This window comes from Teleopsis dalmanni, chromosome 2, assembly GCF_002237135.1.
Source record: "Teleopsis dalmanni isolate 2A chromosome 2, ASM223713v2, whole genome shotgun sequence".
NCBI classification, from domain to species: Eukaryota; Metazoa; Arthropoda; class Insecta; order Diptera; family Diopsidae; genus Teleopsis; species Teleopsis dalmanni.
The window spans coordinates 216,245,951-216,259,801 of record NC_051847.1 but is presented as its reverse complement, the minus strand read 5'-3'; the positions used below and the strand labels follow the sequence as shown (position 1 = coordinate 216,259,801).

At 28.8% G+C, this 13,851-nt stretch overlaps 1 protein-coding gene across 1 annotated transcript; it reads right to left on the bottom strand.

The window, feature by feature from the left end:
* Positions 1 to 7,734: 7,734 nt before the first annotated feature.
* On the bottom strand, positions 7,735 to 12,897 carry LOC119683549 (aminopeptidase N-like). Its single transcript, XM_038097264.1, has 6 exons — positions 11,958 to 12,897; positions 11,643 to 11,798; positions 9,962 to 10,439; positions 9,490 to 9,728; positions 8,172 to 9,414; positions 7,735 to 8,106 (listed from the first exon to the last, which is right to left on the bottom strand). Exons 1-6 carry the CDS (start codon positions 12,479 to 12,481, stop codon positions 7,882 to 7,884), a joined length of 2,865 nt encoding a protein of 954 aa, XP_037953192.1. The 5' UTR covers positions 12,482 to 12,897; the 3' UTR covers positions 7,735 to 7,881.
* Positions 12,898 to 13,851: the final 954 nt, after the last annotated feature.

The following is a 13,851-nucleotide window of genomic DNA, read 5'->3' as shown; positions in this document are numbered from 1 at the left end:
TGGCCTACTGAGGACTATAATATACGTTAAGCTTTATTTATAAATTTACTATAATAAGTTTATCTGGTTGCCTTAACTGCCTGATAATGTCAGTTTATGTCATAATAGTCTATTATAATAGACGTATTTGTTCGTATTTATGATAACTTGAAGTATTGTTGTTGGATTATTTTATTGCTAGATTACAGCTTCGATAAGACAACATATGGATGCATATGAGTTGGCTAAAAGAGGCTAATAAACCTATTCAGATACGGGTTGTTTTCTGTACAGCACAAGTACATAGTTATAATCTTGCCTGCTTATTATCGGTTTTGTTCTTGTATCATTACAACTGATAAAGGTTAATATTGAATATTCATTAATTCTGTTTGAATATTTTAAGTACTGTTTTTCTATATAAAAATGGTATTGTCTTAGATTCGATACTAAAAAAAACTTTATGCCATTAGCAAAATTTTATAGTGCGGACACGATAATTATGTTTCTTATGAACTCTTTAATTATAATTAAATTTGTTAAAGATATTTATTGTTCGCAGCTCGTGATTTTAATTGATTATAACTGGCAATAATAGGGATTTTTTCAAAAATTTCTTGTCTTATCGTAAATCGCACATTATAAATAATAAAACAAAAACAGAGATTACTACTCAGTAATAAAGCGATTGCGAAATAAAATTAAAAAATATTTGAATGAACTTGTTTATTAAAAATTTAGTAAATTCATTTAATTCCAAATTACAATACTTGATATACTAATTCTTCATGTAAATTTTTCCATCAAATAATCGATACACATTTCTTATAAGTAAAATATTTATAAAAAAAACGTTCAATTTAAACTAAAGTCATTTATTGAGAAAATAGCTTTGCATATATATTTTACCTGTAAATTCCCCTGAATTAATAATTCGATTACAAAATAAACGTCTTGAAATATATACATTACAGTTAAGACTTCACTCAACGGCTAACAGCACCAATAACAATAAATAGAAAATAGTTTATAAAAAATTACTAGCTATTGTACGGAATAGACAAATGGACTGTAAATACCATCTGTACCAAAATGTGACTGTTAATAAATTAATTATACTCATCCATTTATGTTTTTTATAAAAAAAAATTATTTTTTTATTTTTATTATCATTTGCTCTTCAGAACACAGTTGGGAGAGCCGAATAGTCTTTTCTTTTAATTCCTAACATTTTAACACATTTTCAAAAATGTGTTCTATCTTAAGAAAGGTGAGACCAAACGCAAAAGAGAGATATAACATTATTTCATTAGTTTGTATAAGGATTCCAAGGTCTTAAGTAGCCTCCCGTTCACTCCACCATAAACTGTAATATAATTTATATAATTGTTGTTTAAGATAACAGATATGCTTGTCTGCCGACAACGCAGACCAAGAAATATCGCTCAGAAGAAATCTATAAAAGTGGATATATGCTATATACCATATATATAGGTATATGCTATAATATCCTATCAAAAATACTTGTCAATCTAACCCAAACGTACATAAAAAATATTGTTATGTACTTTGTCGATAAATGTAAATTACCCCCGATCATAATCTAACTAAGATAAGGTAAAAAATAAACTATTTTCGGTAACATGTCATACACTTGAAATAATCACATGCCGCAATAATCTAAATTTGTTAAGAGCTTAGTCATATCGGTGATTAGCTTTTTAGTGTTATCTATTATCTATCAAACTAACAAATTATTGATTACAAGTTAAGAAACACCCAAAAAGTACAAATTAATACAACAAAATATGTATCAAAATTTTTACCTCTCTAACATTGCCTTGTGCGTCTCACTACACCTTGAATGGTTTGAATGGTTTCATATATTGACCAAATCTTAATTATTCTATTCTAATTCTATTATCTCCCAAATAAATATTTATTCAAATTGAAATAGTGAAGTAAGTATTAAGTGATTCTTATTTCACCTACTTCAGCTGTTGAATTAGGCATTCTCCATACCCGCACTATGTTTCACTGGTCCTCTTTTTTTCTAGTTAAATATTCTCAATTTCTTTCATCAAATTTGTTATTCTCATTATCATCCATCGCCTTTTTGGGTGCAATTTTAGTTCTAGATAAACAAAAGATTAATATTAATATTACTTTGTGTGTTCGGTTTAATAAATCCTATTTACACCCCAATAGTATTCCACGAAAATTTAATAAAAATGGGTAGAATACTTTTTCTTTTTATATATACATAAGATCTAGACCCAATTAGCATGAAAGATAAAAAGTGTGATTAAATTTTATTAGGTAATTACCAAATTGACAGTCAGAATAGCTACAGCTATCCTTACCTAATGAACTAATGCATATAGCTAAACCCTCCTTCGAGAGCATAAGAGGTTAAGTATTGCACTTGAAACCCAACATATAGAACAATTTAATAAAATCGAAAAGAATTGTTCAGAAAGAGACTAGGTATACTGTTTAAATATATGCACCTAAAATGTCCGTAATATGAACAGAGAAGATGTACCTTTTGAAGTGGTGTATTCACAAAGGGCTCGTATAACCACTCCACAGGCTGCTATAGATGAGCAGTGACATTGACAATAGGTGATAGTGTAACTACAGACGTTACTATCACTTATTTAACTTTAACTTATAGAAGTGCTTGAGCATATTCTTATATGAATTTTGTATAAAAAATAGCAGATATTGCTGCAATCTTGTCAAGCTAAGTACAATAATCTGAACATTATAATAGATATTAGAAAATTTTGAATAAAATATATTGGGAACTTTATACCTATAACATATTATTAGTTATGGTTAAAAATATTTCATGTTAACATAACTCTTGTATTAATGGTTACATGGAATACTGAGTAAGTTTTTATGTTGAGTTTCTTATATCATTTCTTACATCATTTTTTTATATCATTAATATTTCTCAAATTTTGAAGGATTAAGTTGGTATTGTTTTTGTTTATTGAAAAGGATTTAGAAAGGATTTCCTACAAAATTTGTATTTTATCGATATCAGAAATAGGTAGGAATCCCATAACAATTTATTTAGATAGTTGACCTTAAAAATCATTGAACGGAGCAGAATAGATCTCTACGTCGCAGTGCAAGTCTTAAAACATGCAATCTTAAAATAACACCTTTCACCCAATAGAAAAAAAATGAAAGAACACATTACATTACATTAAACACAATGCTATATCATTTGAGTTAATGTTTTCATATAAACTTTGAATTTCTTTTAAAAATTCCTTCTCAAATAGATTTCTTTATAGACCCCTATCAATACATATTGATTGCTCATGACAGCTGCTACAAGTATACAGAACAAATCTTCAAATTTTTAAAATGTTTTAACTTTAATACAAAACTAAAAAAATATAAATAATCAAACCTGTCATAAAGTTCAGGGTCAAAGTATATAGGTATAGTCGAAATATCACCGATAATTTTAGTAAATAAACGTAAGCAGTGATATCCATTCGTTTTCCCGAAGCTTTGAAATAATCTATACTTTAAATCGTTTAAGTATAAAAAAAATACCTGATTTCAAGGCCATCAAATCAATAAATATTTCAAAAGGTGATTAAGCCTCTATAAAAATAGATTAATTTAAAGTTTGAGAGTACTTAAAGTATTTGAGTCATTTTAATTAACTAAATTAACTGAATATTAATATTTATGACTAATTAACGTTTGTATTTATCTTAACTAAAATCTTGGAAAATTGTTCAGTAGCAGATTCTGAAAAATAATGCTAGAGCCCAATTTTACAATACACACTTAAGTGTATATCGAACATTTAAGCGCTACTAACCGTAACTATTCTTTGTAAACCCGTTCTTAGTTGCTTTTCTCTGGCTTTTTTCATCAACTTAGAAATTTTTATTTTTAATTTAACAAATACTATATATTAAAAACTACTTCGAATATTAATTGCTGAAAAAAAGTTTAATACAACAAATTTAGATCTCAATATGAAATTGTCTATAATAATAAACTATATTACTTGTAAGGCAGTACTCTACGGATTAAAATTTTTTAAGGTCAATCCCTTGTTGCAGTTTTCAGTAAAATGCGCAGATATATATTATTTCATTTCATCTGATTATTCCCTGAAATTTTATTGAATTGATCAGTTCACGTATGCCTCAGCATTTTCAAATATCTTATTACTGTGTTACAAACCTCTAGATCACACAACTCATAAATATGCAATATATAAAAAATTAGTTGGTTAGTTGGATACAGTGGCGACAAATCTTTCTCTTATAACGTTTCGCTACTAACTTATTTGGAATAGGTTTGTGATGACTTCTTAAAGGTAAGATGAAGAATAATTATTTCTTAAGTCTATATTTGGATTATTTAGCAGGCTCGGTAGACTGTTTCCATTACAAGTGAGCATTTGGTTATATATTATTCATTCACAAAAATTAAGCATAAAATTACTTATGTACGTAAGGTTAAAGTGAGTAATTAGATATAATGAAACTTAATAACAATGAATGATATATGTCATACAAAAGTAACAAAATGTTAGCAAAAGTAACTTATCTTACACAACTTAAAACTTGCTGGAACATATAGATTTTGTAAGAAATAGAATGAGACCTTAAGACATGGTCTAAGAATTTGCCATCCATATACTGATCCATACACGAATGTACTACTAAGGTGGGCACTCTTCATCAATCGGATAAAGAAATAAGACGTTATGTATAATGTGGATTGAATACTATTTATATAGGAAATTAAACTTGGAGAATAACTCTATATCCATGAAGGGACAATAATAATAATAACTAAAGAGCAACTTATTAATATCCATAGTAAATATGCTGGTTTTTTTTTTTTTTTGTCGGGGAAACATAATTAAGAGCAATGGCGGATGTATTAAAGAGCTAAGAATCTATTGAGCCATTATTATAATAAAGATGCATAAAAAAAATTCAATCTGTAATATACAATTAAGATTTAAGATCATTTTTTTTAAAATACTAGATAAAAATAATGATGGATAAAAATGATATATAGACTTTCCAATTAACCAGTAGCTAACCTACCCGATTACTTTTTGCTGTGAGGTTCTACTGCCAAAATATAAACTATAATGGACAATAGACCGAATATATAGTGCTAATTATTTACTCTTACTCTTACTCATACCTTATGCTTACTCCGACCTATACGTGAACATACCTATATTTAACTTTCAATACTGCTTTGCTTTACATTTCTGATCCATGTAGGAAGGCAAGGTAAAGGTATCCGCACAGGATATCTAGTTTTTATCCGCACAGTTCGTTGATTATTTTTTCTGATTTATTAAGCGCGAGTGAAATAGAACTATATAATAACATATATTTTTGTATTTATTGACTCTTATTTTTCAAATTTTATCAAGTAAACTAATTTATATATATATATGACCACAAGGCTTAATTTAAATATTTTGTCATATTGTGAAATTAAAAAAGTTATTTTAGTTGATTTAATTTATAGTGAAATTTATAAACAATACTTTTATCACTAAATTGTTTAACACTGAGCTGCATACTTTATTCGTCTTATCGATTAATTTGTTTCGAGATAAAAAGGTAATAAATTTCGATTTTAATAATTTTTATACCATAAAATTGCAACCGATACTCGTGCTCTACTAGTGTACAAAACTAATTTTTTTAAATAGAAAACACTGCAATTTACAACACTTTTTACGTACTTATAAATAATTAGTAAACTATGCCACCGTCTGGAATTTATAACATTGCTTATAAACAGATACACAATATATATGTATGGGTAGACAATATATATGAATCTACATATAAACATAAGGTTTGATAACGAATGCATAGGTCCGTTTGTACTCAAAACATGTGTTTATGCTAATCCGGCAAGTGGAATATCTTTAAAATGTTTTGGTTTATACTTTTAAGTACATACCTTATAAGTTAGTTTATTTTTAGAACACCCCAATAACATATGCGAACCTTATATATTATGATCTAATCAATCCAATTTTTTCATACCATCTGAAACCATAAAATTTCAGATTCATTTTTTCTAAATTATTTTTTGTACTAAATACATATAATTTATTTATTAAACAATTTAATTCATTATTGTTTATCTTCGACTTAGCTATGAATACTTTTGTGCAAATGTAGTGCAAAATAATTTCATTGAATTTCTTGAAGAGGTTTTTCGAACAGTATTGACTACAACAACAAAAATGCATTTTATATTATTTTAATTAATTGAATTTTTGGCTGACTATACAGCTGTTTCGAGCTCGTGTTCTGCCAAATTTCAAGATCAGAGTCAGCGCTCCTTAACCAACTGATCCAAAGTCGTAATTGACTTTTATGTTCGCACATTTTTCTACAGTTTTATTAATTAGCTGTAGAATAATCTGTAGAATAATTGCATTAAATAATAATATTTTTATTTTTAATTATTAAATTTCGATACTGTTCTGTTTGTAGATACATTATTGAATTTCTTGTGTAAAACTATTTTCTTTTTTACACCTGAAAAAGCATAGCGACGAAATAGCTAATCATTATAAACAACACATCTTAAGTACCTTAGAAGTCAAAATATGGACTTCTAAGGTACGAGTCGTAACCACTCCTCACGTATGCCGACAGAGTTTGTGAAAAAAAAGAAACTGAATGACTTCGAAAAAAATGTGCTTAAAAAATATATATAATTTGCAATATAGATGTATATTAGATGCAAGAATATGTTAAGAAGCTCGAAATTAAGAAAGATATTGTAACTACAATACAAATTGAAAGATTAGGTTCCATTGAGCACATAATTTGAGTAAGTTATGTCAATCCTTTGAAAAGTATACAACTTGCAACGAATTTTTTAGATGGTAACAAAAAAACCCCACGGTTAAGATGAGGTTCTTTTGCTCTTAGTTGATTGAGATTCGATCTTAGTCGTCGATGGTATCGACAATAATGCAACGACATATATATCATAATTTGGAGGACAGTTGTAAAAAATAAGGTTAAGTGCAGGAAAATCTTAATACGTGTGTATACCTAGTGCGGACCCATTTAAATACACACATATATATATATATATATATATACATATATAAAACTATTTTCAATTTGGAAGAATACTATCTGATTTTTTATAAGTGTAGGATTTTTTTTGTCTGGTTTTAAAAAGCTAATCAAATTTAAAAAAAGTTTTTCAACTCTCTAAATATATATATTTCCTAAAAATGTACTAAAGAGGTGAAACTTTTGCTAAATGTGTTAGATTCCTATATTAATTTATTTGCATGCTTAGCAACTTATTATTACAATGCATAGTTAATACTTTTCATCGATATATGATCTGTGTTTATTATGTTAAGATATAAATTCATATGTACAATGACTAGATATAAATGATAATGTAAAGTTATAAATTCATATATATAATGACTTCGGTCCTGAATATGTGATGAAGGAAACTTGATAACTTGATAACTTTTATATATATATATATATTATATATAAGCAATAGTACATTACGTTCTTAGCGGCCTGGGTAGAGAGTTTTTACATTTATTGTAAAATAACTAGAGTTCAGTCTAATAAACTTCTATTAAAATTGTTCTATATTATTGAATTTAATTTTTAAATAAAATATTATTATAAAACGAACTTTTCTTTTACTTCTTTATATTTTTATTTATGAAACCCTAAACATCCAATGATGCTCATATCACATTAACATAAAGTAATGATAAACAACATAAAATTAAAGCGAAAAATTATCATACATAATTCTAACTTAAAAATGCTTATATACATATAATATTTAAATTTTCAAATATTACAAAAAATTAATTATTTAAAAAAGCCTTGAAATAAATACAGCAACGGACATAACCATCGTCAGAGAGAAAGCGGTAATAGACACACCGCCATCAGTGCGGTAGTCAGTAATCCAGTTAATGATGCTATTGCGATTATTTTCCAACCAATTGAAGTTAGCATTAATGTTTGACTTAACCGAAGTTTCCAAGTTAGAGTTTACAGCATCGCTGTCTTTTACTTTTTCAACCAACGCCAATAGCTTAAAATAAAAAATAAAAATTTTATTTTTGTTAAAAGAATTTAAACAATATGTTAAAAACTTACTTTGGTTTCCTGATCTTTGGTAACTACATATTGTGACATTCCCTTAATATCAGAGTCAAGTGGTTTTGTACCTCCGAAGGTACCAACTGTTAAAGCAGCGTATGCTTCCCAGTTCTCATTTAAAAACTCAATACATGCTAATAAACCTGTTTCACTGCGAGAGTAAACTGGATTTAGTATGATTGTGCGTTCCTGTGTACGCAAACTATTCTCCAGGTCAATGGAACTTTCAATGAATTTATCCAACTGACTCCTCTTAGTAGCACAACCCAAAGAGGAGATTAATGAACGACGACGAGCTTGATCAGCTGATGTAAACAATATCTCAAGGACTTTATCGTATAAACTATCTGAAGCTTGCTTAACACCTTGACAATAGGTCTGTGATTGTAAATTCGGTTCAATTTGTATTGGAAAGTCTTCATCGAAAGAGGCATTCAATTTTCCATTAGTTTCTTCAAGACAACTGGAAATACCGGCCATACAAGCTAAATTAATAGCAATTGAGCGTACGTACTTTTGGTAATGTTGTTCACCGGGTATATCATTCACACCTAATTTGTCATAAATTGGTCCTACTAATTCAGCAACATAATCTTTGAATACCTTGTAATCGCCATCACCACTGAGATAGCGATTAAAAGTAGTTAAAATGCTGTTAGCAGTTGACCAAGGTGCATATTGATCTTCATTCTGCAAATATGTCAACAGATAAAGTAAGGTAGAGTGTTTTAAACGACGAGAACTCATGAAACTGTACGCATCATGCATCAATTGGGCACGATTGCGAGGATGAATTTTATAAGGTTTTTCGATAAGTCCATCAGTAATAAGTTGCCAGTTACGATCATCGTAATTAATCCGATAATAACCTGTCGATTGTTTGTTCAAGATTAACCAATCGTTTGGAGAAACTTTGGACTCCACTTTAATCTCTGCTGTTTTACGTAGATAACTTGTAGCTTCAGTATCGCGGAAATCAGGATTCGATTGTACAGCATAATTAATAGGAACATACCAGGTATTATCTGATGAAATAGAGTTGTTAGTGAAGTAAGCTTTCTGCTTCACAGTAAAAGAACCATCATTGTAGTTGCGTTCTACTGTTAACAAGGGATAACCAGCTTGTTGAGTCCAGCTTACTAACATGTCTCTAACTGGATCAACGACCGCATAATCTTCTTCAATAGCGGCTGTTGCAATTGCATCAAATAATTGCCATTCTTCAGCTGCGCTGTATTGACTGCGTAATAATAATTATTTAAGAATTTTTATTTGATTAATTGATACAGAATGAAAAGTGTTTCACAGCACTTACTTTGCAGTCAAATAATTGTGTAAACCTCTACGGAATACATTATTGGTCAAAGCATGTTGCCACATGTGCAACACTGATCCAGCTTTAGAGTATGAAATGGAATCGTAGAGTGCAGAAATTTCTTGACGCTTTTGAACATAATGAGTCATAGGTCTTGAATTCGCTGATGAGTCACTTGATAAGGCACGTTGATAATCATCGGTATGGAACATTTGGTAAACACCCCATTCAGGATAAGCCTAAAAATTAGCACAGAATAATTAAGTTAATAATTTTTAAGTATTATATTTTTGTGAACTCAAATTGAAAGTAGAGACACTGTGGGAATCAAAAGAATATAGAAATGAAAAATAAGAATGGTATAATTTTATGAATTAGTTTCATATTTCAATTTAAACAAAATAAGTGACTTCCTTCGCAAGTTAACGATTAAGTGCAATTATAAAAAATAAATATCTAAAACTATACTTACATCGTCAGTAGCCTGATATGAGAACAAAGTAGCGAAACCCTCCTTTAACCATAAGTATGTCCACCATTTGATAGCCACCAAATTACCAAACCACTGATGTGTATATTCATGTGCAATAATATTAGCAATATTGGTTTGTGTATTGACAGTAGAAGTTTCTGTATTGTATAGTAAGTATTCTTCACGATATGTAACTAAACCCCAATTTTCCATAGCTCCAGCAGCAAAATCTGGTACAGCAACTTGATCCAACTTAGGTAGTGGGAAAGCAACATCATAATATTCAGCTAAACGCTGAACTAAGAGCATGCCAGAAACTAAAGCCCATTCTTGATCATGTTCTGTACCAGGACGTGAATAAATGCGTTGAGGTAAAGAATTTAGAGTTCCTTCAGTCCATTCAAAGTCAGAGACTATGAAAGCAATTAAATATGTGGGCATAGTGACGGATGTTTTTTGAAAGACGGTTACACCGGAACTAAATAAGTGTACAAAAATAATAAGTTATTAAATATTAATAATTAAATTTAATGAATAACAATAATTCTAATATTGGATATAGCTTTTTATAAGGTTCGCAAAAGGTTCATATTTATAAAGAAATATTTAATCCACCATAGGCTATATTGTAAATATCTTTATATTGTAGTCTGGAGATTTTACAATAGTTATTATAGCATGGACTCTCATAACATAAGCTCTTTTTATTAAGTACTAAAAGTCTTTCACTTGAACTTTGACGTGTGCTATTAATTTATTATTACAAAGGCCTGAGAGATCGAGTGTACAATGTGTAGTTGTTGTAATAACTAAAACTGACTATATTTCTTGATTTACCTAATTGCTAGTTGTTGGCTAACTGCCTAAGTTGTTTATAGTTTCCCTTTTTAAAGATAAAGATACAAATTTATAGATAAGGTTTTATTGGAGCTGTGCTATTACTTATGTACCAAATAAAAATATAATTTAGTTTAGTTTTATCTAATTCCAATAAAATACTTTCCGAAGCTAAATAATATATCAAAATTATTGTATACATATATGTATAAAATTAATTTAATTTCTTTTATAAAGGGATTATATTATTATAATCCTGTGGAAAACTAACTTGAGCTATTAACTTTTGGTTGTTTGTAAAAAATCTTTTTAATAAATTTTATAAAATGAATTGTTTAAGGACCTAAATCCTTGATTCTAAATCCTTGATTAACTTTGATTAAAAATGAAAAAATATTAGGTTTGTTAATTTTTTCATGAAATTAATTGCTCTTTATACGATATAATAATAATAATTAAAATTAATTTACGAATATTGTAGTATATAATTTTTAGAATATTTAAATAAATCTATAAATTGGAAAATAAGGTTTAAAGTTTATTTACACAATATCCTTTGTCTCTTGAAAGAAATAGTGGCATTTATAGTTATACATTATTTTAAATTGTTTTATATTTTATTTTATTTTTTTTAATGCATTGTTTTTTCTAATAAATTTTATTAATTATTAATAATTAATCCAATCCAATAGAATTAAGTTGATTTACTATTATTTAAGTAATTATTTTATTTCAGTAAAACCTTAGTTCTTCAAACACTTTTAAAAAAAATTATTATCTGATTTGTAAGAATTATATATTTACAATAATAAGAATTTTTTTGTAAAAACTAGATGTGACTTACGTGGAGAGAGCATCGTTGACAGGCATATTAGCAATAGCCTTTAGAGAAGGATCGTGGCGTATGGTAATTGTGAATGTGGCACGTTTGGCTGGTTCATCGTAGCAAGGAAAGGCATGACGAGCGTCGGTGCTCTCAAACTGTGTAGTAGCCAAGTAACTGCAATTAATATTATTAACTTATTATACACAATATATATCACTAATTAATTTTATGGCACTATGTTATTTTTTTTGTATTGCGTATTGTATCACACTATTAAATTTTTCGCAAAGTTCACTGTAAATATCACTACTTTAACTTTTACTATTTATTTACCGTGTATTATTACTTTCGTCGGTGTAAGTGGAAAGATAGAAACCACCATTGTCAGTACGCAAATTGCCTTCATACGAAATTGTTAATATCCAAGTTGTATCTTTACCGAAACTTATGTCTCCACTAGTTGGTGTTAGCGTTAAAAATTCGCGTGTTGAGTCAAGAACATAAGTTAAAGGAATAGCTGCTGCTGCTGCATTATCCTTGCTTTGTATACTAGCAGTGAAATTCTCAATTTGACGATAATGTAACACAATATCTCGTGAGGCTTCTAACACTTTCAATTCGATTTTTACAGTGCCCTTAAACTGCCTCTCTCCAGTATGCACACTAGTTGTCAAATCCACATCGTAGTGCACAGGTTCAGTGTTATTCGGTAAACGATAATTAGGTTCCTCCTCGGAAGGATCTTCAGCCCGTGCGTTCGGGTTTTCGCCCAGTAGAGGTGGCAAGGAGCGAGTACCTGCTTCCGCTACACCCAACACGAAAACTATCGCCACGGCACACAATATCAGAATTCGCATATTTAACCGCTGTACTATGTTTCGTTTAAGTCGTATTCCTTAAACGAAATGTTCGTTATTGGCCACTGAAACTGCCTTTTAAGCAATCGCCGTCGCTCATGAGTTTATCTAATAAATTCGATTAAATAATATCTCTATTGATTTGAATTACGGTCGTCTTGGTTATAAAATTGACCATAATGGCTAGATAAGCTCATTGTTTCATTATACAAATGGTGCTAATAAATTTTACGCCTATTAATTGCGAACACAATAGAAGAGAGCATTATATTCGATATAATTAAATTGATATATATGTTTTTATTAAGCGCAATCAACATTGTAGCTCTATATCATGTTTTCCGATTGGCAATACTTGCCTATCTATAAGCGTACACATAGTTCTTTGTGTGAAAGCTCTTTGTGTTAAACCTCACAAGCGTTTACTAGTTTCTATTCTCTGTGCTCAACTAACGAGATATTTCTTTTTGTTTATAGTGATTGCAAGATTCAACATCTTAGATAAGATACTCACCGATAAGATAATTGTCACACTTAATGTGGTGTTGCGTGAATTTTAAGTGTTCAGTTTCTGCCAAAAGTGTTCCAAAACGTTTAACGTAAATTCCATATAAGTTTTGAATGAAGTAGATGTTAAGATAATAGATAGTAGTATTAATTATTTCATTTAATTAGTGACATTGGTAAGAATTTAATATTTAAATCGCTACCTTAAATATTATTACATTATTTCACTTTATATAAAACATATATTATTATTTATTTATATATTTTATGCTATATAAAACTATAATATAGTTTTAATGAGCACATTATTATACTTTCACTTAATTTAATATTACTATATGTAATAATTTCTATATTCATGAGCTTAATTTGTGGCTCATTATGATTAACGATTTCAACCACTCGACAGAACATAACTCTGGTCTAATGCTAACGTTAAGAAGCCCAGTAACAGTAGACAAAAAGGATTTCATTCGGTCTGTTTTTTAAACTTAACAGTGTCTTTAATGTCAGCTGATAGTATTTTATAATTATAATCATATAATTATAATTATAAATACTATAAAACCAAATCGAACTTTAAAACAAGCAATTTTAAAGCTCATGAATTCAAAATTTAATTTTCTATGTTCAATAACTTCTAGACTAAACATCAGGTTATCTAATCAGCCATGCTTTCGTTAACATTCCAACACGATAAGTCTGTCTGTAATCCAGCATATCGGCACTGCTTGAATGAAGATAAAATCTCTAATCATATTCTTTGACACTTCCCGGCTTTGATCTTTGGCAGGAAAGGATTACTATGCCGGTACCTTCTGTTTCCTCCCGACATTAGCAAATCTTCGATAAGTGACATTTCA

What these genes read in the sequence shown, in the direction of transcription:
- LOC119683549 (XM_038097264.1), bottom strand. Translation starts at nt 12,481, where the DNA reads ATGCGAATTCTGATATTGTGTGCCGTGGCGATAGTTTTCGTGTTGGGT. An exon ending in GACGAAAGTAATAATACACG is followed by an intron (nt 11,799 to 11,957) that starts GTAAATAAATAG and finishes TATTAATTGCAG; the next exon opens with TTACTTGGCTACTACACAGT. An exon ending in CATATCAGGCTACTGACGAT is followed by an intron (nt 9,729 to 9,961) that starts GTAAGTATAGTT and finishes GCTAATTTTTAG; the next exon opens with GCTTATCCTGAATGGGGTGT.